The following is a 25,242-nucleotide window of genomic DNA, read 5'->3' on the forward strand; positions in this document are numbered from 1 at the left end:
AATTTGGGAAGAAGTGGATTGCAAGGTTAAAGGTTATAGATATCCTGAGAAATCTTACAAGTGCAGAAGCTGATGTTTTTAGAAATATGGACATAACGTTAAGTTGCTTAATAGATTATGTAATTTCAGTATTACAGAGATGATACTTTCACTTTAATATAAATGCAGAGTTATAAAAGAAAACATGGAAGCTGTTAAATCGGCAGCCGATAGTGGAAATGAGGATCATCAATTGAATTGTTATGGAATTAGTAAGTGAAATGACTATGTGTGTTTTTTTGGTTCAATTAAACAAGTGTTGTGTAAATTAATTTTATTGTTGAAAGGCCTGTCATAAGTAACTTGAATGAAATTAGGGTAAATACACAAACGAACAAAGTAGAAACAAAAGGAGTAACATATAGCTGAAATAAATCTATGTAGTGCCAACAATGATAGCTTATGTTAAGTTGTGTTTTGTCTTGCAGGATTTCCAGAAAACTGTGACTCATACTATGGACCACACACTGTAGAATGCCTTACAACTATGTGGGAATCAAAAGGTTGTTTGGGTGAAGGAACTAAAGCTCCAGTTAAATTGGATACCGCTGAAAAAGATACTATAAATATAATGAATGCTGAGTATGTAGAAAACAAACCTTTTCCTTATCTTCAAGTGTAGTTTAATTAACATGTTTAAATTTTCCACAGTGAAGTTTTGAATAAATTTGACTCCATTCGAACAGAAGCTGATAGTGGTAACAAAGATAAAGGATTGGAATGTTACGGAATTGGTTTGTACATTGTTAACAACATTGCTATAGTTATTAATTACCCCAAGTTTTTTTTTTTTTTTAGTTTTTCCTGGGAATTGTAATTCTTTTAATGGACCTCACTCTATTGATTGTCTTATCACAATCTGGGAAGAAGTTGGTTGCAAGATAAAAGGTCTTAGATATCCTGGCGATCTTTCAAGTGAAGATTTAAACTCTTTAAAAAATATAGATCTAAGGTAATTTTACCATATTATCTGTTATATTATACTTTTAATTGGTAAAACACAGAGATGTAAAAGCAAACATGGAAAGTGTGAAGTCAGCAGCTGATAGTGGAAACGTTGATGATCAATTAAATTGTTATGGCTTAGGTAAGTGTTTTATGATTATAGTTTAAATATTTGATACATTTCAATATATATTATCATTTACTAGTTATGCTGACATAGTCAAATAACTCAAAGTTGTTTCAGGAAATTTTTTTCTTACTGTGATTAATTACTGATGTGCGAATCGAACCCAAGCTCAGTAGCTTGTGTAGCTTTTTTAGCTTGTGACTTTAATGGTTGTTTTCTATAAACTTTTGTGCAAGCTACTTTTATTTAGTTAAGAACAATTATTGTGCTAAAAGCAGGCACCATTTTTAACCATGGCTTCTGTATTGAGCTTAGTACCTGATATGCTCTTGGAACCACTGTCCTGTTGCTCCAGTTGCTAACAATGTTCATGGTGCGATTGTTGCATTTTGTTTACTGCAAAACTTTTAATTGGTGTCATAACAAAAAGTTTGTACCATAAGTTTATCATAATTAGGGCTGTGGATTTTCCCTATTTTTGTTTAACCGTTAACCGTTCAGTTTTAACCGGTTAACCGGTTAACCGATACAAGTGTAATCCTAATAAAAGCGTCTTGTTTATCGCTTTTCTTTCGCGAATTTAAAGGCAACTTTACGACGAACGTATGGACTATGCTTGCAATACACGGGCAAACGTTCTTAACGTCAAAGTAATGCTTTCTTATTCATATTCAAACCTGTTTTAAAACACCTGCCGTCTAAATAATCAACGTGTGAATTGCAATTATGACGCAGTTATTAACGTGTGAATTGCTATAATGTCGTAATCAATTGCCAGGTCAAACAATCGCTATTATGATGCAATGAATCCACGTGTGAATGCCTGCTTTTTCGTAACAAACACGCTGCTTGGCTGAGGAAAACATTTAAGTTGTGTATTACACCAATATAATGTTGCAAAACTAGTTAGCCTGCGGTATTAACAATCAAGATTGATGGCATAATCGCCGTTGTAGGGCACGATCAAAGCAACAGCGTCCCTGCGCACTCTGTCTTATTGCAAAACAACAATCAACGAACACGAACACGTGCCTTTCGTGTAAACATGAAAGATATTGATATACGTTTATGCCCTATGACGTCATAGTTCGGTTAACGACTTGAACTTTTCGTTAGCGGTTAACCGAATAGGTTCGGTTAACCGGTTAACCGTTAACTTTTCCACAGCCCTAGTGTTGAACTAGCATTTTTATGTGTTAATAATACCAAAATTGTTGTCCTGGCGTTTTTAGACATGTATATTATCAGGAAAAAAAATGATTATTTAGCAAAATACTTCTTTTATTATTATTTTTTGTTTTTATTAAGTCCAATTGAAACAAATTAGTCAAGTATTAAGTTTAAACAAATTATATCCGTGTTTTTTTAGAACATGACATCCAGTTCTACTAAAGAAAAAACCTCAGCCAGTTTACAAAACCGTGAATTAGAGGAAAAAATCTTGGCTGAAATTTCGGAAACGTTTTGCCCTGAAACAGCATACCACGCGTATGTTCCATTCACAAGACTCATGGGTGGAATTCATATGGAAGGGATTCTTAAACCAAACCATGAATTAATTTGGAAACTAAGCAGCAACTATGGAGATGGTTTAGAGGAAGCTTGTGGTTCCAATAATAAGGTACGTTATTTGCACTTTGCAGAATTTATTTAGTGGTCTTGGGGTAACAGGGACGCAGTCTTGTTGCAGAACTTTGCGGAAGCTTTAAGGACATACTCGACATAGACTTGAAGCTTTTATGCTATAGCCTTATGTTTTTTCAGATTTTTAGTTTTTTTTTTTTTTTCAGATTTTTAATTTTTTTCTTATAAAATTGTAAAAATGCAGTTATACCTTAATAAATAATGATAATGTGGCAAATGCAGTATACTTTGGCTTTAGTCATTTGTAGATACTTACAAAGTAGTAAAACCTATTTTTACTCTCAAGCTTAATTTCTAAAACATTCAATCTCACCCAGGTTCAAAAGTTCAGTCGACTTTTTTCAAACCGTGTCATATCATATGTCCTTACCCAGTCAGTGTTAAGTCATATTATCATCTAACTTTTATTTAAGACTGACTGTAATTAATTAAAGTTACGGTTTCATTATTTCTTTAGGTTTCTTCAAGTAGTAAATTGTCATCATCAGCTAATATAACAATGTTTGGCAATCGAATTGTGTTAGATGAACATACAGAACCAAATGAATATTCCACTGATGGTATCACAGTACAAAGGAAAGATTTAAATGGTCAGTTGCTGGGTATTTGTAACATTTTATTTATTTGGTTATAAATGAATGTATATAACTTATTTTATCCTCACTTGGCCGGAAAACGATAGTTAAACACAGGTGTTCTGTTTCATGCACCTCGTGCCAGCTTATAAGTTACCAAGTATGTTATGTGGGTGAATATATTTTTTCTCTATGTATGGCTGATAATTTAGACAACCCATTAGTGACCACTGGGTTGGAGCAATGTTGTTAGTGCCCAAGGACACAACGCCCACAATATATTGTGTTACACTGCCACTGGTGTCGTTTAAAAAGGGCCCAGCTGCAAAACTTGTACTAATTAAAATCAACGTATGAACTAGTTTTTTCATGTGTTATAAAAATTGTTTATAACACATGGTTTTAAAATTTGCTGTACCACATACAGATGCATAGAATCCAAATTTGATTTTACCATAAATCGTTTAACCCACTACATGAAAATATACCTTGTCATTCTCTTAAATAGTTTGGCAATTTTTCTACAATTATCTAATACTTGGGTGTTTGTATCTCATTTTCGTTCTATTCTTTTTAACCGAAGTTTTTCATATAATTTAGGTAATGAGAGTTCCCACCTTACTGGCAACTGGCTTGCATATTGGGAGCATGAGATAGGACTTCCAGATACTGATAATCAGATTCATTTTAATCAGATCAACCTACAAAATTTCACTGGCCACAATGGTGCCATACGGTAAGGCATATCCGAATGTTATTTTTAAACTTAAAAGAAACTGTTAATTTAAAAGAAACTGTTAATCTAACCTAGTGGTAATGTTTAAGAATCATTGCTGCTACCATTGTGGGCGTATGTGTCTTTGGGCAAGAAACATAACGACAATTGCTCCAACGCAGTGGTTACTAATGGAAAGTTATTAGCTATATATAAAAAAAGAAAAATCCCTTAAAAATAAAATAATCACCCACAAAGTAGCATACATGGTAACTCGTAAGCTGGCACGAGGTGTTAAACCCATGTTATAACGACTGTTGTTTTTCGGCCACGCGAGGATAAAGCAAGTTAAATTCATTCATTCAGATGTTGCCTCATTTCTGTGTTTTTTTTTGTGTTTTTTTTTCAGCATTAAAACTTTGTCTTATTTACAGGTGTATGTGTGTGAACAACTCTGAAGAATGGTTTGCTACCGGAGGCAAGGATAAAGCAGTGAAGATATGGTCTTTACAAAACACCACATCTGACTACATTAAGCCTTCTTATGTGTATACCTCACATAAGAAAAGTCCATCACATATCAGTATCTTGGAGTCAGATAATACAATGCTGACTTGTGATGGTAGTGTGCATGTATGGGATCCTTATACCGGCCAAACTGTGAGTGTTTTGTTGTGAAATTGACTGTAGTTCTGTTGTGTATACTTTTCTTAAGTACTAAAGCTTTTTTTTTCTTAATACTGCGGATTCACCCTTTTTGTATAAAGATGGCGATTTGAAAACGTTATTTTTATATTAAAGAATTATATATTCTTTAAATTTGCAAAACATAATATAGTTTAGAATAGTTCACTGATCTTCTGGCTCAAAAAATCAATTGTATAAGTCATCATTCCGGAAAATAACCTATAGAAATTGCCTTTGGAGCAAAATATTTTCAGAAAAATTAAAACTAGTCATACGGATAAAGGAATAATAATACAGCTTTTTATATAAAAACACAACGCTACCTTTTTCTCAGATCACAACGTTTGATAGTTCTGACTTTAAATCTGGTATTGTGTGCCTTGAATCTCTACCTGCTCCTAACAGAACAACATTAGCTGCAAATTCGGATTCCATCATCAAAGTAATTGATGTTCGTGCCCAGAGTTTGGCTCAGGAATACAAAACGAACATGGGGCCTTCTGTGGGTGTGATAAGGTTTGAAACATTTTTATTTATCTCTTTTACTTTTATTTTAACACCGAAAAGGCTGGTTCATATTAATTTTTAATAATGATCGTCAAAAATATCATTTTTGCTTTATTTTAAAACTGAAAAACCCGGTTTGATTTTAACAATGACTGTCAAACATATTATTTTTATTTTTACATTTTTTGGAAAATATTGCAGGTTTGAAACATTTCCAGTTTTAATTCTATGAAATCCATTAAATTAAGGAAAAATTTATAAACCGAAAATAAACCTTAGTTTTTATTAGGACAATGTGTGCTACTTCTACATGGGTGGCTGTGGGTTTCTCATCAGGAGTTATATCCATAATTGACATTCGGATGGGACCAATACTTCGTATGTGGCAAGCACATGACAGTGACATTACAACATCTTGTCTCATTTCACCAACAAACTTTCTCACGGCTTCTATGGACCAGACAGTTGCAGTGAGTTTCCTGGAATTGTTTTCAATGTGTTTATTACTAATTTTTAGAAATTATTATTATACCATACCATAATGTTGAATTTTGCTGGTTTTTATAGATATAACATATTTATGTTTAAAAAATATGATAATTTATTAGTAAAGGATATCTTTAAGGGGTTAAACCACTTTTGTTTTAATAATTATTATATCATATATCGGATGTATATTGTGATATTACATGTGATAACAGGTTTAGATCTAAATTATCTATCAGATATTATCTTCAAAATAGTTTTTAACAGCGGTGTTAGATCATTTTTATATGCAAATTTTTCATTTCCAATTTTTCATTGACTGTTTTTTATATGCAAATTTTTCATTTTCACTTTTTCATTGACTGTTTTAGTCAAAAAAATTCCCATAGTTTGTGATTTTGTCTGAACACTTTTTCGCACCAAATAACCATAAATACATCACAGCATTGGGAAACGACCAGCACTACCCCACGCATGGTGTATCGACCCATCACTGAACCAGTGACCACAGTCCGAACATACCACACTGAGATAGTTTCAAGTTCTTCTTCAAACAGAATCAACATTCATCGTTTACTCAACACTGGTACTGAGGAAGGTGCATGTTTATTTTACATTTTTTTGCAAATAATCAAGATTTTTTTCAACTATCAAGATCTGATTCAAAATGTAATAGAATAAAGTAGAATAGAGACTCACTGCAAGTTCAAATTTTTACTTATCTGCTACTGAAAATTTCTTTGTTTGCTATTGCTATGACTCGGATATGTGAAGATTAAACTTTAGCTTTATGAATAAATGCCAAATTAATCATCAAAAAATTGTTTACTTTTGGTTTCTTATGTTATAGTATATACTTTTTATTTTTTGCATAAAGTTATTTAGATCAAAATGTTTGTTTCATTTGGTTTCTGTTGAGATACAAATAAAGTAACTAACCAATTAACAAATATGTTTTTTTAAGATTTTCAGAATGGCAAAGTGGGTTTAGATAAGCCAACAGCAGTGACAAAGTTGAGGTCGGAAACTTTGAAAGGAACACTTTCCACATTCCGTATTTTACCCATGAAAAGACAATTACTTGTTTCTTCAGACAGTGGGGCTATATCTTTGCTTGCATAGTTTTAATACTGGCCTATTGTTATTTTAATCTAAACAGTGCAATTGTTCTTTATACACTTTTTCAAGTGTTACACGTTTTTTTTTGCGTTTTATAACATTATATGCTATTTCAGTATGTCGATGATACAAAGTGTTTATTAGCAATTAGCATCTGATATTGCTTGCTATCTTCAGTCGAAATTATTACACGTTACGCTTTTTTATTGATCAGACCAACCTTTTTTTGATTTGTTTGATTCTAATACAAAAAGATAGTGCAATAAAATACTCGTTATGAATTAATCAAAATTCAACCAACATAAACCATGTTCACATCATAACTAGTACGCGCTCCGTTGGTACGCGCGCGTTAAGTTTGTCCAGCTTGATAAGCGTCCTATTAACGACCATACCACGATATTTAAAAAGGACAAACAAACAAAACCGCACGCGTATATTTGCGGTAAAAACATGGCCAGAGGCAATGTACAGTCATCCCAAATTTGAAGAAATTGGTGTATGTGGTTGCCAGGTTTTCAATTTTTCATAAATTACAAGATTTAGTTTACTTTTAACACCAATTTAAAATATATGTACCGAAGCCACGGTTATCAAAACACATGACCCGTAACGCCGTCCAGTGTTCCTAGTAACAGAGGTGAAACGTGTTGGAGCTTGGGTCACCACGTGTTTAGTTGCCGCGCCATCTCATTCGAGTTAAGCATAGTACTCGCGTTTGCCCGCAGCTGTACGTGCAGCATACTTAAAATGGAGCGCATGTAGCATCCAGAAATCTGTTCATTACCGGAAAAATAACAGAACGGTAAGTTTAAGTTAATTGTGACAAGTCAGTTTGTGGTAAATTTAGTTTAGTTTGGTGAATTGGTTTAAGAAGGTTTTATTTTTAGGTGAAGTAACCAAGTAAGGTTCAAGTCACGTTCACAGCAGTCTACAAAATGTCAACTGCTGCCTTGACAGATGCCATTTCCACTGTCACGTCTGCTATTACATCTGCAACGACTGGTTTCTCAACCGAACAATTTCAATCCGATGTACTATGGATGATAATAGTTGGATTTATTATCGCATTTGTTCTCGCTTTTGCTGTTGGCGCAAATGATGTGGCCAACAGTTTTGGTACGACTGTTGGTTCAGGGACACTAACTCTAAAACAGGTAACATCTTTTTGTAGTTATTCTTGCGATATGGCAAAATATATTAGAAAAATAAGTTTAAAAAATTGTCGTCATGCATAAAGAGAAAAAGACCCATAGCATACCCATAAATTTAGTCCCATAGTAACTTGTAAGCAGATCTGGACATGCAAACTACTGTATAAAGTAAGCCTGTGTTATAGCAGTTAAATTTGATATGGCATATGAAGCTGATTGAGTGTAATGATTGTCACCCATTCATTTATAGGCATGCATCTTGGCCTCTATTTTTGAAACTCTTGGTGCTATTTTACTTGGTGCCAAAGTAGGTGCAACAATCCGCAAGAAAATCATAGATGTCAATATTTATTCTGGACAACAAGCTCTGCTTATGGCTGGTAACATCAGTGCCATGTTAGGTGGGTACACAGACTTTATTTACACAAGTTGTCCATTTAAAAACATAGGCACATAATGTGATATTGAATAATTAGTAACTAGTTTAGGGGCGTGGCTTATGGGTTTGGAAATGCCCACTTTTTTGTCGGATTGATTTAGAATATTTTTTTCAAAATAGTCTTCGCTAACTATGACTATGTTCTAAAGAAAAAATAATGTTATTTTTATCTCACTAGTTAATTTGAAAAGAATGTATTGATATATATAAATAGGCTATGTATCCAAACATACATTTAGCCCCTTTGGTTTTGGAAATGGTTTTATTTTTTGGTATTGCCAATGTCTTTCAGTGAGATAATTTTGCTTATTTATCAAATTGATCTAAACATATATATATTTTCATTTTTAGCGTCAGGATTATGGCAACTAATTGCAACGTTCCTGAAACTACCAGTATCTGGCACACACAGCATAGTTGGTGCAATCGTTGGTTTTTCACTTGTAGCACATGGTGCTGATGGAGTTAGCTGGGTTATGATGGGGAAAATAGGCAAGTATTTTGTTGTTATAGTTGTGTTTTTGTATGATGTATTGTATAGGCCTAGCTAAACTGGACATTGTATTTGTTACAATTGAGTTGGCATAATACTGTTTGCTGTGGTGAGCTATTAAGTCTGCTTGGAATTTGGACCTTAACATATGATGACTGTCAGAAAATTGAATAAATAAGGTATTTACATGTTGATTTATTGTTTAGTTGCATCATGGTTCTTGTCACCCTTGTTAGCTGGTGGAATGGCCGCTGCATTTTATGTTCTTTTAAGAGTTCTTATTTTTCAGAAGGTTTGTAGTTCAAGTTCTGTTTTAATTTTATCCCTTTTTTGTTTTGTTTTTATTTAAATTTGTTTACATACACAAATACAAGTTACATAATGCCCTGTGCAAATAGCATTTAATTTTTCACATAATGGCTTTTTCAACTAACATTTAATTTAATGTCCCACACTTTACTGGCAAACAGGGCATTTAACAATTACTTGATTCACTACCTTAATAATCCCTTATGTGTGCTAGATTTTATGCGTCATTTATAATTTTTTTTCACTTTATTTTTAAAACTTGACGCTTAGGTGTTAAGTAGACATATTTGATTTTCAATTATATAGAATGACATATATATCCATATGCTTGGATTTTTCACATAGCCTTTTTTTACTTAGGATGATCCTGTTTACCCTGGTTTGATAGCCATGCCAGTATTATACGGTTGCACTATCGGCATCAACTGTTTCTCAGTTTTCTTTTCTGGTGCTCCATGTAAGTAAAAAATTCAGTATCATTCTCAATTCCCCAATTTAAGACTAACTTTGTTCCAAACTTTATTTTTTAATAGTATTTTTAAACGTGTCTGTCCATGTCTACCATTGTAGGTTATCGAATCAATGTTTTCTTGTGGGTTGTTACTGAGTGATATATCAAGTAGATGCTTTATATAAACCATTTTCTATAGGAGTATTGTAGAAGTAGCAGTAGCATAAAAGTGCATTTGCATATAAAACTGTTTATAAAAAAAGCATTTACAACGTACTCAATAACTTAACATATTTACCACTCTGTAGTGCTTGGATTCAACTATCTCTCAGTTGGAGCTGATATTGGAATAGCCATCGGCATCAGTGTTGTTGTTGCATTGGTCGTGCAGTTTGTGGTCGTAAAAAAGATGCGTGCTTCTATTGAAAGTAAGTGATATATGTTTTGAATGAAACAAGGAGATTTATTTTTATTGTGGGACATAATTCCTGTCATTTTACAAAAAAATCCGAATATCCTGATTGAGTTTTAAACAATTAACAACGGTCTTTGGAAGTCGTGAGAATACGGTTTTATATTTCATTGAATAGTTTTTGTTTACTACCAAATGGAACGAGAAAATGAAATAAAAAAGTGTCTCATCTTCCCCCACCCTACTATATAACCTATCTTTACCACAATTAAGGAAGCAGAAGTGAAATTGTCAACCAAGCTGCAGTTTCTGATCCTGACAACCAGCAATTGTCAGCGGTGGGCAGCAAGAAACATGTCAAACTTCCAACTGTGATGGAAACCATATCAGAGAAAGAATCTCCTGAAAGCAGCAATGCTAAGTTGGCTGAAAACTGTAAAAAAGTAAACGCTAACTGCAGTAAAATCACAGACGAAAAAATGCCAAGAACAAATGGTAATTTTGCAAAATTATAAAATAAAGTTTTTCTAATTACAATAAAAGCAAATATGTTATACTATTATACATTCACAAGAATTTTTATAAGGACCAAAACATATATATATCTTGATTGTGTGCATTTTTACCAAATAAGTGGGCATGTGTTACAACCCAATTATTACCTTAGAGAAAATAATAATATTTATTGCTTTAGGAGATGGCCATTGTCACAAGCGAACTCGTAATTCTTCTACAAGGGATTATTTTACTCCTAAAACTGTGGAGGCAAGTTTTTTTAAACCAACTGTATTAATTATACTTTCCGAAAGTTTTCCAAAAATTACCCACAAACTAATATGTTATACATGGTTACTCGTAAGCTGCCACGAGGTGTATGAAACATTACACCTGTATTTAACAACTGCCCTTTTTTGGTCACACGAGGATAAAGTAAGTTACATTCATGAGTAAAGTATAAACACATAATTTTCAACATTTAGGCATTTAGCAATATTTACTAAGTCATGAAATAATACTGCATACATTTCCCATATGTTTACATTGCTGTAAATTACATCATTTTGTGCAGTAAACATATTTTGCATGTAAGTTTGGAATTTATTATTTTAACCTTTTGACAGGAGGCAAAAATGCTTCGACAAGCATCTTCAAAACGTTCCAAATCAACAGGACACGATATACATCACTCTTCGGTGAGGCTTCCACCTTTGTTGCAGATGGAAAAGCAAGTTTTAAAGGTAAGTTGTATCAAGGATTAGGTAATTATCCAACTCTGGCTTAAACAGATATTTCCCACAAAGGGCCTTAACATATTCATTGAACTACGACTTGTGTGAAGGTTAAAATAAAAAAGGCAAACATTCAAGCCTTTGTTTAAACTTCCCCATGATAAATGATGGACATGTGAATCAAACAATCGTTATTATGATGCAATGAATCCATGTTTGAATCCCTACTACTTCGTAACAAACAGTCTACCTGGCTAATTTAGTACGGTGCTTCATTTTATGGTTAAAAATATATACACTGCTGTAAAAACATCTATACCTACTAATGTGAGTTCAAATACAACGGTTAAACTTGTTCATGCTTATCAGAATGAAGATATTTTTAATACATTTCACCTTAAAATTTCTGGGAGAATATTGCTGTAGGCATGACTTTAAAAATATTTCAAATTATTATTTTTTCCACAGACAAGTGTAGCACTTCCGAGTGTAAAGCAAATCAAGGATGAAATTCGTCGGAATTTTTCCGAACCAGCAATGATCACAATCACAGAGAAATCTGACGCTGATGTGTATGAGGTGTTTATTAATAGACAACGTAATCTTGTCACTATACAGAGGAAAAATGAACATCTACCTTCTTACAGTGTAAGTTATAGGGATTTTACATATAGGCTTAGCTGTATGATACTTGTATAGATTTAATCAGCACATATTGTATTCTTTGTGGGTTTCTTGTTAAGGACCTGGGTTTTGGGCCAGATTTTGCACCTCATCCCATAATTAGCAAATGCATTTATTATTGTTACGTTTTATTATATTATAAGTTTTTTTATCATATATATATGTATATACATGAAACTTGTTTTATCAGCACATATTATAAGGATTCTTTTTTTTACACAAAAGACTTTAATACGCTATAATCTTATTTTATTTTTCTTTAATAAAGAGTCCACATAATATAGTTACTCAAGCAAAGAATTTTAAACAACATCAATCTATACTACAACCTTGCCCGTCTCCAGCCCAGTATAAACCGTCACCCTTATATTTATAGAGTGTTGACGCCAAAGGAGACGGTTCTCATGAGTTGGAGAACTTGTTATCAGCTTATCCGCAAGATATGAAGTTCGAGGAATGTTTTGAAGAAAGCGACGATGAAGGATTGGTGGGTTTTGTTTGGGCCAGGAAATGGTTGTTAAATTAAACTTCTTTGTGGAAAATTTATAAAACTACTTTATCATTATTTGTTGTTGGGGTGGAGAAATAGTTGTTCAATTTTGAAGAAATGGTTGTTAAAACTAGATCAATATTTCACAAAAGAAAACAGTTAAACTTTCAAAGAGATTTATAAATCTACTTTATTAAGTATTTGCCTTTAAGGCGGGGAATTGATGGTTAATTCATATAAGGTAGTTTTACAAGAGAAACTGCAAAAAATAATTAAAATCTCCAGAGGTTTAAAAAAACATTTTGTCATGCTTCTCTCTTATATAGGTGGGAGTTTTTAAATTTTAATCTACATAGGCTGAACATTTTACCAAAGAATTGCAAAATATGACTAAACAGTCCTGAACATTTGTGACAAAAATATGTTTAAAATTTAATATTTTTAAGTCGAAATGCTGATTTTCAGTCAGTTGTGCTAAATAATCCTAATATTAAGGACACTTTTCTTACAACCTTTTTGGTATTGGCATAAAAACTTAGCTTTCTTACTCAACCTTGAAGTTTAATTGAAAAAACTCAACCACACACTGAATTATTCAAAAAGCAGTGAATATGTTTTTTGTTTTGCTCTCCTATAGTAGTGAGATTTGTTTATTTCCAAATCACTTGGGAAAAACAAAATTTAATTTAGGTATAGGACAGTCTATTTGTCTTGTTACTGCATTTTGTTTTTATTCCAATTTAATAAAAAAATATATTTATTGCATTTGTATAGGATAGTATACCTTTTTCAGTTTTACAGCACAAAATAAGTATTGGCACTCATTGAACTTAAACTAATTACATTTTCTACCATTTTCTACAAACTATCTTATATAGGAAGCAATACACCATTAAAAAGATTTACTGTGAATATATGCGCATATAAACACCAGCCTTCGTGTCAATTATGTTTCATAAGTTTGCCTGCATGTAGACTTAATATTGTTTGTGTAGTAAATCCATTTTTCCTCCCATAACTTACATTATATTAACTTGTGCCATAGTAGGGTGGGGGAAGATGCGACAGCTTATCATTCTATTTTCTCGTCACATGTGGTACTAAACAAAAAATTCAAATAATTATTAACTGTTTTCTCACGACTCCCATAGACCGTTGTTAATGGTTTAAAACACTATCTGGACATTAAGATATTGTCTGCTAAAGGCATCCCATCTTCCTCCACCCTACTATATTACTTGGTGTAAGTCATTCAATGGCACTTGACTTAATCTTTTATACAGGCAATGAAGCCAACAGCACAGCTACAAGAGAAACACGGTTTACCGAATAAATACAGTGGAGCAATCATGGAAGGCTTCAGAAGATTATCCTCATCTCAACAAAACATTGTGGCAATTAGGGTAAAAAAGAGCAAGGCCAATTTTTGTCTTACATCGGATATTCTGTATACAAGGATTAAGTAGTTATTAGTTTCCATTTTAGTATTTTGTGAAAGTATTTAAGTAAGTAAATTAGTTACATTTTTGTTTTTTTGTAAAAAAGTTCTAAAATAAGTAATTTTAGATTAGTTACATTTTTGGTATTTTGTGAAAGTTTTTATAATAGGGTGATTTAGGAAATTCTAATTAAAAGTTACCGTTATTATAAGAGATTTTGTCCAAAAAGTTTTTACTGCGTCGGTGTCCATACTCCTAGGACTACCATCCAGGTTATAACTTATTAAACCAATAATATTTATTCATATAGGTTGGAGATGATGTAGAAGAGAAAGAACATGAAGAACTTACAAAGGAAGAAGAATTGGAGGTAAATTGGAAACAAAATATTAAGAAACTGAGAAGTAACAACCTCCAAAAATTTGTCAAATCTAGTTGTTTTTAAATATTTAGGTTTTCTTATAAAATTTTTGGAGATTTTTTTATGTCTTGCCTAACTAACAACCTGTAAAATTTAGTTGCAGCATTTTTAAATGTTTCTGTTTTCCAAAAAAATTCTAATGTTTTATATATAATCTTGTATATTTAGGCAAAGGAGGGTCGTATAGAAGTAAGAAAAATATTCAGTTTTCTTCAAATTCTCACAGCTTGTTTTGGTGCCTTTGCTCACGGTGGTAATGATGTGAGGTGAGTGATGTATTACATAACCATGTGGAATGTTTAAATTCTATGTGTGTGACGTCCCGCAGCGTGACAAGCCATGGGTTCTAGGATTTAGGCCAGGATTGGTCCTTTACCCTAATATGGTATGTGACCTTTCTTTCTTTATAAATATTATAAAATTTTCAATCAAAAACTACATTTAATATTTTGAAATATTTTTAATCAACAAAATATACAAAATCAGGGGCTTAATGCATGTATGTTATGTGACCTTTCTTTATAAATATTATAAAATTTTCAATTATGAACAAAACTACATTTAAAATTTTAATCAACAAAATATGCAAAAACTCAGCTGTAAATAGGTAGCAGGGTATTTTCAAATAAAATCAATTTATTTAAGTTGTTGCGTTTTTTGCCAGTAATGCAATTGGGCCTCTGATTGCCTTGTGGATAATCTACTCCGATGGTTCAGTACAGCAGACATCAGGCACACCACTGCTTATCTTACTGTATGGTGGCTTTGGTATTTGCTGTGGTTTATGGATCTGGGGACGCAGGGTGATCAAAACTATGGGGCAGGACTTAACCAACTTAACTCCTTCAAGGTAAAAATCATATTTTATATAATATTAATATATATCAGGGGTTCCCAAACTTATTTTATCGCGGGCCAATATGTGAAATCATAATTATTAGGGATGTGCCGAGCCGAGCCCAAACTCAAAAGCTCGTGCCCGAGCGTCTCCTTTTTTGACGCTCGGCGCTCGGCTGAAAACTGGGCCGAGCGCCGAGCCTTATGCTATAATAATGCACGCGAGAGCGAAAAATATTAAAAATGAAAAAAGTGAAGCTACTAAGAGATAACGAGACTAGTCAGCGTAGCTTTCTCTTTAATTATTTTTCGTTCGTTGTGAATTTGCTCTCTCGCAAGTAAAGAATCGCAACGTCAGCGAATTTGCCCATATCGAATTACAGCAGGTGTCGAATTACACGAGCGCCCAATGTTTTCGTATCACATTTTAAATAAAAAGCCAAAAACTCTTAAACTTTTTTATAATGAAATAATATAAATTGCTGCAACCACGGTTTTGCAACCAGAGGGTTTTGCAACCCCTAAGCCACCTTTACCGCAGACACGCACGCAGCCAGAAAGTGCTAATACGCACACACACGCGTTGCATTCAATATAACATTCCTTCGCTTGGAATTAGAACAATTTTTCATTCAATTGTTACGTCACGTGTCCTATCGCAACGTAACTATTAATTATGACGTTTTATAATATAACAATCGGGAGGAATGTGCCCACTGCCCAAGTTGGGCAGCCCAACCAACCACGAGATCAAAACATCGTGTATCAGCGTCACATTTTTACACTCTGCGCCGGCGTATGAAATAAAGGAAGACGCATGCGGTAGCATACATTCCACACGTAACAAACGAAGCAATCGTTGTGAATTTATTCTCGTGAAAAATGACGTAATGAAACTCTGGTTCTCGTGCGGCGCCAACGAACGATGTGTTTTGGCTTCTGTCCAAGCTCGACCGGGACGATACTTTGTAATATCATATTACAATTTACTGATAGCGTCGCTCCTCGCTCTTATATTTGCAGCAATTAAAATTCACATAATCGCGATTTACCTGCATTAAACTAATCATCAGAAACAAAAATTATACACAAACTACAGATCATATGGAAGCGAATAAAACACGATGGTTTTCAACAATCTCGTTTGTGATGTAACGATCGTAAAGGTTTATTCTGACGTAAATAATCGTTACATTATCCAAGATGAACATCCGTAGAAACTTGCTAGTTGTGCCACTGGCTGTAACAGTTATAAATAATTTTTTAATTAAATATTTTTTGTATGAATTTTACATTTTGCAACAGTAGGAATTATAAAAAGCGAGACGCGTCTTTAACCGCAAACCACGTGTTCTGTATTATTTTGATTAGCGGCGCTTTTCGGCTGAATAGGAACGCATTCTCGTACGCCTTTCTCCTTTAAGACGTCATAGGTGCTCGGGCTCGGGCTCGGGCTCGTGCCGAGCTTTTCGTTGAAGCTCGGCGCTCGGCGAACCCGAGCTTTTTCAACTTCAGCACATCCCTAATAATTATGCGTCGGGCAAGGTTCTCCTTGCTATATTGGCGACGCGACTTGTATTGGCCAAATTTGGTTATAACGAATACTGTTAGTTAGGTCAGGAAGTTCGACACATGTGCTGGTAATAAACATGGCTTCTAGAACAGATTAAACTACGTACTTGCGGAGTAAAAGACAAAGTTTCACAGTTTTTTTTGTTGAATCATGTCGGGATATAACCCCTATACCAGAGTAACAAGCGTGGAAGGTTGGCTGATGCTGTGACAGTCATAACTATTTTTGTGACGTAACAAAGACAACGTAAATTATTACAGCAATCAACATTTTTAGACGATTTTTTAAAGTAATATGTTCATATGTGAATGTATGCAATTGGTAATTTTGAAGTCCTCTGAGGGCCATTTATTTTGCTCCTGCGGGCCGCAGATGGCCCTTTGGCTTTAAGTGCTTTGTCAAAACTTTTGTTTCGTTTATGCTGAGAGTTTTAATATCATTTTTATCCCTTATCACCAGAAAATCTATTTTAACACTTATCAGACTGACCTTTTAGTCATATCTTGGTTTGTACTTAAATGAAACAGTCGTAAGAAACTATGTCTGTAAGCTACATTGCTTAACTCTTATGCATTTTGATTTTCAAATTTAAATAATCTTACACAGGGGTTTTGCTATTGAACTGATGAGCGCCATCACTGTTCTTGTTGCTTCTAATCTCAGCCTTCCCGTTTCTACAACGCATTGCAAGGTATTTATATTCAAGTATAAAAACTTAGTATCACCCATAAGGCTACGTAAATGTGATGGTAATTAAACATAAATGGTTTGTTTGTCTGCAAGTTGTAGTAATTAAACACCAGTCCTTTTTTTTACAGCTAAATGTAAATATGTTTTTAACTGTAAGCGTGTTTTAACAACTGTTGTTTTGTCACTATATTCTGTTTAACATATTTGTTTAACTTAGCTATCGTAATCAAAGAGACATATAAAGTTATCATGATATTATTATTATGTCATATAAGTGTGCACATGGATAAAACACCAGTGTTAATATGTTTAAGAATTTTTATTCTACTAGTACAGTCAATATGTGGTATTTACTCATTAACCTTTGATACCAGCATAGCTGCATAGCAAAAAACTGGCCAGTAATTGAACCCCCTATCACAGTATATGTTAAGTACACTTCTTGTAGTCATATATATTGTTAAAGTAATCCAATATTTTACTACAAGGTTGGAGCTGTTGTAGCAGTAGGTTGGGTAAGAGGAAGAGAAGCTGTTGATTGGAAAATATTTCGAAACATCATTTTTGCTTGGTTTGTAACACTGCCTATCAGTGGTGGACTCTCTGCTTTGACGTTTGGTCTTATACGTGCTATCACTAAACTATGAACTCTGTACTTTATGTGGCTTGTCATTTTTACTCTATATGTACCAAAGTACTGCTGTATTGCTGCTGTATTTTATTGCGTCAATTTTAGTTGGGAGTTGGCTTGTAACACTTGTTTTATTTTCTGTGCTTCCTACGCCTCATACAAGCAGTTCCATATGCTTTTATTTCGATTTTATGATTCATAATTGTGGATTTTTAAGATTCATAATTGCGGATAAATTCTAGAAGTGTACGTGTTGGCCTTCCAGCCATTCCTTTGCATAGGTATGGTAGATCGCTACCATTGGTAGACATCACACCAGCTATATCAAGATGTGCCCATTTTACCCCTTGGTCAACAAAATGGTGCAAGAAAGCTGCTGCAGTGCATGAACCACCTCCCCTGCCACCAGTACCAACATTGTTGATATCCGCAAGCTGTGATGGCTTCACCTGACTTGAATAATGCTTTAACAAAGGCATTCTCCACATTCGATCACCCGTGCTTTGCCCTGCCTGTCACAACACATCGTTTTTCAATAAATAAAAAAGAAAAAATTTCAAAACTTACATTTTGTAGTTGATTCCATAGCAATTCATTGTTTGAATACACCCCAGTTACAGCAGTGCCCAATGCAACAACTATTGCCCCTGAAAATAAGAGATAACTTTTTATTTATTGGTAATTTTTTTTAAGAACTAAGGTGGAAAATCCACAGCAAAACAATAGTTGTTAATTACACTATAGATAAAAAGTTTGGCAAAAATGTTGGTTAAAATGTGTGGCTGTTCCCTAAACACATTGTTAGAGTCCAACCTGTTAGTGTAGCAGCATTAAGTATAGCAGTAGGTTTGAAATCCTGTCCATATAGCAATGCATCTGCTAGCAACAATCTTCCTTCAGCATCTGTATTGTCTACCTAGGAATTCAATAAAGGTCAGTTTGAAATAGTTGGGTTTTGACATTCAACCCACCTGTATTTGTGTTCCATTTCTTGCAGTGACCACATCACCAGGTTTGGTTGCTTTTCCGTTCACCATGTTCTCACATAGAGGAATCAACCCTGTGGTACAAATACAAAGTATTAACTTAGTGTTTCAACAATACACAAACTTTAAAAAAACTATTGTAAGTTTTTTTGTTAAAAATTTTAATTTGATTAACAGCAATTCAAGGTATCTTAATTTTAATGCAGTAGAAGTTTCGACACACCATGCATATTACATCCTTTAACATAAATACCCTAACCATTAAAAACTTTATTGTTATTTAATTACCAGCAATTCAAAGTATTTTAATTCTGAAACATTACAAATTTGGACACCATGCTCTTTGCATTATTTAACAAAATACCCTTACCAATAATATGTCCTGGTGCATTCAGTTTGCATGCTCCTAAAATAGCAGAAGTAACAGTAGCAGCTCCACCCATATCGGCCCTCATTTCATCCATCGCTTGTGAAGGTTTGATACTTATACCACCACAATCAAATGTAACTCCTTTCCCAACCAATACTAATGGTTTACCATTGAAGTTTTCACTAGGAAAAAAAGAGTTCAAGAAATGTAAAACGCTATACATATTGTATATAGTAAGAGGGAAGATGGGACACCTTTAGCACATAATATCCAGGTATTTTGATCAGGTATTAAACAATTAACAACGGTCTATAGAAGTGGTGAGGATAAGGTTCTATAAATATTTAAATGTTCTTTGTTTACAATCAAATGGGACAAAAAAAATAGAATGAAAAGGTGTCCCATCTTCCCCCACCCTACTGAATATTAAGGTTAAGTATGCTGTTATGTTTAGTTTTAAATAATACACCCACCATAAAATAACCATAATTATTTCAAGAGTAGTGTTATAATTAGTTGGCCAAACAAGGCTTTGTATAGAAAACACTCACATGTGATTGAATTGGTTATTTACAAATGTTTAGAAATACTCCAATTACCTTTTATAGTGGATTTCTACAAACTTTGGTGGTTCATCTGATCCATTGCTCACACTAAGGAACGCTCCCATGTTTTCCTTCTCAATCCAATCACGATCTCGAACAAAAACTTCAATACTTCCTTTTGTGTCTGAAAATATAATTAGTTGGAGACTTGGTATTAAAAAATAGATAACTTTAGGATGAACCATTAAATCTGGCCAACGTAAAAAACATATTAAATCTGGCCAATATAAAATGCATATATGTACACAATCACTTAATAATGTTTTATGTCAACTCCCTTCTCAAATTTCTTAGTTAAGCTTAATATATAATGTTAACTTAATATATAATGTTAACTTCAGAGAATGAATGAAATTTATTTCGTCTCTTCGGTCACGATAATGAAGAACAAGAGAGTTGACAAAAAGCGAAAGGACGGGTAGTAACGGTAAAACAACAGTTGTTAAAACACGCTTATTGATAAAAAAGAAAGAAATAATGTTTTGGATAAAAGGCGTGACCGTTACACCCTACAGACGATAAAATGTCAAAATTAAATAAATAACATTTAATTAAACATATTTAAGTTCTAATTGGAAGAAAAGTGTGCGTAAGGACACAACCAGTACAATGGGGGGAGTCGGCCTTAAAGAAGATTGATCCAAAGATTGGAACATGATGAAAAAACAAAACCCCCCAAAGATGCACCCACCTTTTTTAGCATCTTCAAATGCTTTGCTTACATTCTCAGCAAATAGAGTTGGTGTCATTAAGTTTGCCGGACTCTCCATTAAAAAGCGAGCAAAGTTTTGACAATCTGCGTAAACTTTTCCTACATTCCATTCCTGTTCATCTGAAAAATCGCATGAATTATCCCACATGTTTTTATATTAGTTTACAAGTTATAATGAATTGTTAATTTAACTGTGCTTCTCAGGCCATCTGTTCAATATCCTTTAAAACAATTCTAGGTAACTTAATCCTTGTTATAATAGGCAGGATAATAACTTAAAAACAAACATAAAAGACTGCTATGTAGCACCATATTTTGTTAGTGTTACTATGGTACACTATAGAACAGCAGTTTCCAAACTGGGGTTGAGACAGCAGTTTTAGAGGGTCCACAACGAAGCAATGATTGTAATTTAAAATCAACCCAAGTATTGATTTAATTGCAGCAAAACAAGTGCACCCATCCCATAAACAGCTTACTGAATTTAATAGTATTTGCGTTTTCTTTCATTGGTGGTTGTTGCTTTTTTCCTATAGCATTCTTAGATTTTTATAGGGTCGTAAAATATCAAAATAACTGCAAAGCAACCACCAGGCAAAATTTTTAGCAAAGTTTAGGAACCGTTACTATAGTACGAGTGAACTCTATTACCTTGTTCTTGCAATGGTGATATTGTTGAAGGAAATTTGTTTCGTTCTTTCTCCTTGTAACTCCATGATGCGAGAAATGCCCCTTCAGCAGCACCTAGTGGTGAAACTGCTGCATCAACGTGAAGTGAGGAGAAACCAGAATCTTTGTAGCTTTTTATTCCAGCTGTAAATATTTAACAACATGAAATAGGCATTATAGAATACATAGGATTATAGGATTATAGGCATTAGGATTATAGGCATTATAGAATACAGAATGACTTTCTTATAACACAAGTGTTTTGTTCTTATACACCGTGCCAAGAGTTACCAAGTATGTTACTTGATAATTCAGACAAACCATTAGTGCCCACTGGGTTGTAGCAATTGCCGTTAGGTGTCTTGCCCAAGGACACATACGCGTTAGCAGGGATAAGACTTCATTACCTCTGGGTTACAGGCAGGTGCTCTAACCAATTGTGCTACGCTTTGTAGGAAGATGAAAAGACTATATTCAAGTTGTACACATTAATCACATGCATGAAACATTTATCATCTAAGTATTACAGACTACCTGCTACTGCCAGTCTCATGTTTTCTTTCTCATCATCAATTAGCTCTGATGATTTAACTTCTGGGTCACTTTCAGCGATGCCAACAACAGTGACTGCTGAAAACTCATCTTTTTTTCCATAGAATGTCCGAGCTTGTCCTGCTTTGAGGGGATTCCCGATACTTACCAGATCTGTTAGATCATTGTTCCATTTTTTGTTGTAAAAATTAAACGATTCAGTTCCTTTGATTTCTTTTACAGATATTTTTGAAGTAGAATTTGAGTCTGATCCTTTTTCTTTTGGTGTATGGAGTCCAAGAATTATTGCTCTAGTCTGAAAAGTACAGTCTTGCCATTATACAACTAATTATCAAATACTCTACACAATAAACAATTATGTAAAAAACATGAAAAAATGCAGCAGTCTTACCTCAGCTTCATTGCTGTACTTTTTAATTGAAACGTATCGTCCTTGCACTTTAGAGTAGTTTAGTAATCGAGATGCTTGTCTGTGTAGCATTTTATTCGGTCTAACAAATGGCAGTATAATAGTAACGCGTGTAACTACAGTATCTATGATGTTGACATCCTCTCATGGGGAATCACCTTTTAGTGTTTCCAGGTTTATTTTCTTGATTTTGATTAATTTTCGTATATCAATAAATAAAACTAATTTTAAACTTAAAAGCTACATACATTATTTTTATTATTAAATTTTAACCACATAAAGCATAATAATATGTAAAACCTTTCTTATAAAGTATTGTTAATTATAAATTTAAAAATTGTTTCCTAACTGGAAACATTACTTTCAAATTTCCAAGGTGGTTCTTGTTTTGAATTATTTTAGACAAGCATTCCAAATTGCTCGAAATATTTTGTGAATCAGCAGATCTAGTAATGTCAGAGGCTATACTAAACAGAGTTCGCAACATAGTAATTGATTACACAAATAAAGTAAGTCAGTTATTGCTAGTTTTGGTGCTAGGGAAGAATCTTCACCCCCCACCCACCTTATTTGCTAACCACTAACCCCCAACCCCTATAACCACTAACCCTCTAACCATCAACACCTAACCCCCTAACCTAGGTGTTAGGGGCTAGTGGTTAGCAAATAAGGTGGGGGGGAGATTCTTCACTAGCACCCTAGTTTTAGTATGTTTTGTTTTAAAATACCGTTTTCTGATCATTTATGCATAAATAAGATTTTCATAAATATATTTTCACAGCATCAATATGAGTCGGCGCTTTTTTGGTCAGACAAAGCTGCATCTTTATCACAGTGTAAGTTTCATCAAGTTTGAGTTTTGTTCATCCAGCATTTAAAGTGTACCTAATTTCCTCCACATTTTGCACTATAACTTTATGAGAATTTCATGTTTAATGTATTTTTAGACCATGCATCGGATGTATACCGACTTGCCCAATCAATGTTCCACATGAAGCAATTCGAACGAGCTGCAGTGCTTATCATCAAAAGAAAACTGCATTTAAAATATAATGCATTTAGGTAACCTATGCAATACACGTGTTTATTTCAATGCTATGTCAAATATTATATGCCTGAATTTTAGCTCCAAACCTGAAGGCTGGTTTAGAAATTCCATGATGATTTAAGTTGACCAGTCCATGCTTAACCCCATTGCAATTAATTTAAATACTTTGTTATTCAAATTAACTTAGCTTCAGCTACAAAATCACTAGTTTAGGAATCCTGTCCTGCTTATTATTAAATAATCTATGGTAGCTTGGTGGTTTACTGCTTTTAAAATTGCTAGTCAGTCAAATTATATAAAGTATATAAACCAACCTGTTGTTAAAATTGGAATATATGCATTGCCATTGGCAACCTTAAATTTTAACTTGCTTTTATTTGATGTACATTCAAAGGTACCTTGTTGCAAAATGTTATGCTTCATGCAAAGAATGGCAACTTGCACTTGATGTGTTGGAAACTGTGCAACCAGATGGTAGCACTAGTATGGTGTCCAAGAAAATATTGTTGGAGGCTGAAAAAGTGGAGGGCGTGCCAGAGGATAAGGTAGAATATTTGTTTAATTATCAATAATTAGGAAATTACATTGGTGTATGTTTGAAAATGTAAAACAATGTTGTTGGTGTTGTATCGGAATATCCACATACATGCAAACATGCCAATTCGCAACATTTTTGTATGCACAGTGTTTTGTTGGTAAGCCAGGGTTTTAATTGGTTGCACATTTCGCTTTTTGGAGGTTTTAATTGGTTACACATTTCGCTTAAAATGAATGTATTTTTTGTTCAGTTTTGTATTTTTGCCAAAGGGATTCAGCTAAGCTGGACTTTTACAACTTCCCTAGATGGAGTAAGCCTTATAAAGTAACTTCATGTTTTTTCTGATTCAGGAAATGATTGCCAGTCTGCATTTATTGAGGGGTGACATTTATGAAGCTATGGATGTAAGAGATATCGCTGCTGACTGCTACAAGGTATGAATTCATTTTATTTTATATTAGAATTTATGTGTCACAGTGTAACACAGTTTTGGGTATTTGCCAAACTGCTGGAATTTGATTTTAATTTAGCAAGTAAAACAGTGAAACTAGTGTATGATAAAATATAGTGATGTACCGAATCGTTAAAAAAACGATTCGGCCGAAACCGAATATTCGGCCATTTTTGCCGAATCAATTCGGCCGAATCAACCGAATCGTTTATGACGTCATCCGAACCTACGGCGACGGGCGGTCGGTAAAAACGACATAAAGGAAAATACTTTATCATGGCACCGTGTCACACACAAGTATCAACAATTTCAATATAAGTCTTTAATGTGGCAATAAAGCGTTGTGGGAAACATTAGTCTCCTAATAACGCGCGTATTTACAAACCAACGCTCTGCGTTGGCTTGGGAAATAAAGGAAGACGCATGCGATAGCATACTTTCAACACTTAGTAAGCGAAGCAATCGTTGTGAATTTGTTCTTGTAGAAACCGACGAAATGCTAATCTCAGTCTAATTTGCAAGCAGCCTGTGCCCTGTGGTATATAAATTGTCGGATTTATATGAAATGTTTTTTGGATTTTGAATGTTACATAACGTAACATGTGTATATAAATTTTTAATTTAGTATTTTAGGTGTAAAATTAATATCTTGCAACTGGGATTCACGAAACTCTGATTTTCGCGCGGTGCCCAAGAACGACGTTTTTGGCTTCTGTCCAAGCTCGGCCGGGACCATACTTAGCAATATTACATTACAATTTGTGTTGGTTCTAATTTCCTGATAGCTTCGGTCCTCGCACTTATAT

The 25,242-nt window shown here is 33.8% G+C and overlaps 5 protein-coding genes across 6 annotated transcripts in view; 4 read left to right on the forward strand and 1 right to left on the reverse strand.

Annotated features, from left to right (window-relative positions):
* Positions 1–12: 12 nt before the first annotated feature.
* LOC113474438 lies at positions 13–1,152 on the forward strand. Its single transcript, XM_026835489.1, has 6 exons — positions 13–97; positions 169–251; positions 468–621; positions 691–773; positions 838–991; positions 1,044–1,152. The coding sequence occupies exons 1-6, from the start codon at positions 87–89 to the stop codon at positions 1,150–1,152; spliced, it is 594 nt and encodes a 197-aa protein (XP_026691290.1). The 5' UTR covers positions 13–86.
* Positions 1,153–2,445: 1,293 nt separating this feature from the next.
* On the forward strand, positions 2,446–7,129 carry LOC113474446 (WD repeat-containing protein 81-like). 2 transcript variants are annotated; one of them, XM_026835513.1, is made up of 8 exons: positions 2,446–2,732; positions 3,213–3,345; positions 3,931–4,066; positions 4,480–4,705; positions 5,067–5,248; positions 5,529–5,709; positions 6,170–6,323; positions 6,690–7,129. In XM_026835513.1, exons 1-8 carry the CDS (start codon positions 2,484–2,486, stop codon positions 6,845–6,847), a joined length of 1,419 nt encoding a protein of 472 aa, XP_026691314.1. In that variant the 5' UTR covers positions 2,446–2,483; the 3' UTR covers positions 6,848–7,129. The 2 variants fall into 2 exon arrangements, with proteins under 2 accessions (XP_026691314.1, XP_026691316.1); XM_026835515.1 differs by having other exon boundaries at positions 6,170–6,311.
* Positions 7,130–7,463: 334 nt separating this feature from the next.
* Positions 7,464–18,652, forward strand: LOC100179212 (sodium-dependent phosphate transporter 2). Its single transcript, XM_002131561.5, has 18 exons — positions 7,464–7,649; positions 7,735–8,001; positions 8,249–8,399; positions 8,789–8,929; positions 9,137–9,222; positions 9,600–9,696; positions 9,999–10,118; positions 10,376–10,597; positions 10,797–10,867; positions 11,224–11,340; positions 11,800–11,979; positions 12,392–12,502; positions 13,789–13,908; positions 14,255–14,314; positions 14,534–14,631; positions 15,030–15,215; positions 17,382–17,466; positions 17,954–18,652. The coding sequence occupies exons 2-18, from the start codon at positions 7,783–7,785 to the stop codon at positions 18,110–18,112; spliced, it is 2,223 nt and encodes a 740-aa protein (XP_002131597.1). The 5' UTR covers positions 7,464–7,649; positions 7,735–7,782; the 3' UTR covers positions 18,113–18,652.
* On the reverse strand, positions 18,256–22,547 carry LOC100176888 (cytosol aminopeptidase). The gene is made up of 10 exons (XM_009860946.3): positions 22,382–22,547; positions 21,973–22,285; positions 21,421–21,582; positions 20,749–20,889; positions 20,052–20,181; positions 19,453–19,634; positions 19,068–19,156; positions 18,910–19,012; positions 18,664–18,743; positions 18,256–18,608 (listed from the first exon to the last, which is right to left on the reverse strand). Exons 1-10 carry the CDS (start codon positions 22,469–22,471, stop codon positions 18,309–18,311), a joined length of 1,590 nt encoding a protein of 529 aa, XP_009859248.1. The 5' UTR covers positions 22,472–22,547; the 3' UTR covers positions 18,256–18,308.
* Positions 22,548–22,756: 209 nt separating this feature from the next.
* LOC104265889 (cell division cycle protein 16 homolog) overlaps positions 22,757–25,242 on the forward strand; it is an 8,706-nt gene continuing 6,220 nt past the window's right edge. The window contains exons 1-5 of the mRNA XM_009860949.3: positions 22,757–22,908; positions 23,181–23,235; positions 23,347–23,461; positions 23,842–23,992; positions 24,336–24,419. Coding sequence (XP_009859251.1) covers positions 22,852–22,908; positions 23,181–23,235; positions 23,347–23,461; positions 23,842–23,992; positions 24,336–24,419 — 462 coding nt within the window. The 5' untranslated portion in view covers positions 22,757–22,851. The remainder of the gene's footprint in view (positions 22,909–23,180; positions 23,236–23,346; positions 23,462–23,841; positions 23,993–24,335; positions 24,420–25,242) is intronic.

This window comes from Ciona intestinalis, chromosome 8 (assembly GCF_000224145.3).
Source record: "Ciona intestinalis chromosome 8, KH, whole genome shotgun sequence".
In the NCBI taxonomy this organism is placed as follows: domain Eukaryota; kingdom Metazoa; phylum Chordata; class Ascidiacea; order Phlebobranchia; family Cionidae; genus Ciona; species Ciona intestinalis.

Coding starts and splice junctions, on each gene's coding strand:
- LOC100176888 (XM_009860946.3), bottom strand. CDS start 22,471: ATGCTACACAGACAAGCATCTCGATTACTAAACTACTCTAAAGTGCAA. Junction 21,583..21,972: donor CATGAGACTGGCAGTAGCAG/GTAGTCTGTAAT, acceptor AAATATTTACAG/CTGGAATAAAAAGCTACAAA. Junction 20,890..21,420: donor ATCACCATTGCAAGAACAAG/GTAATAGAGTTC, acceptor GCGATTTTTCAG/ATGAACAGGAATGGAATGTA.
- LOC100179212 (XM_002131561.5), top strand. CDS start 7,783: ATGTCAACTGCTGCCTTGACAGATGCCATTTCCACTGTCACGTCTGCT. Junction 12,503..13,788: donor AAAGCGACGATGAAGGATTG/GTGGGTTTTGTT, acceptor TCTTTTATACAG/GCAATGAAGCCAACAGCACA. Junction 14,315..14,533: donor CAAAGGAAGAAGAATTGGAG/GTAAATTGGAAA, acceptor TTGTATATTTAG/GCAAAGGAGGGTCGTATAGA.
- LOC113474438 (XM_026835489.1), top strand. Junction 252..467: donor ATTGAATTGTTATGGAATTA/GTAAGTGAAATG, acceptor TTTGTCTTGCAG/GATTTCCAGAAAACTGTGAC. Junction 774..837: donor ATTGGAATGTTACGGAATTG/GTTTGTACATTG, acceptor TTTTTTTTTTAG/TTTTTCCTGGGAATTGTAAT.
- LOC113474446 (XM_026835513.1), top strand. CDS start 2,484: ATGACATCCAGTTCTACTAAAGAAAAAACCTCAGCCAGTTTACAAAAC. Junction 3,346..3,930: donor ACAAAGGAAAGATTTAAATG/GTCAGTTGCTGG, acceptor CATATAATTTAG/GTAATGAGAGTTCCCACCTT. Junction 6,324..6,689: donor CAACACTGGTACTGAGGAAG/GTGCATGTTTAT, acceptor TGTTTTTTTAAG/ATTTTCAGAATGGCAAAGTG.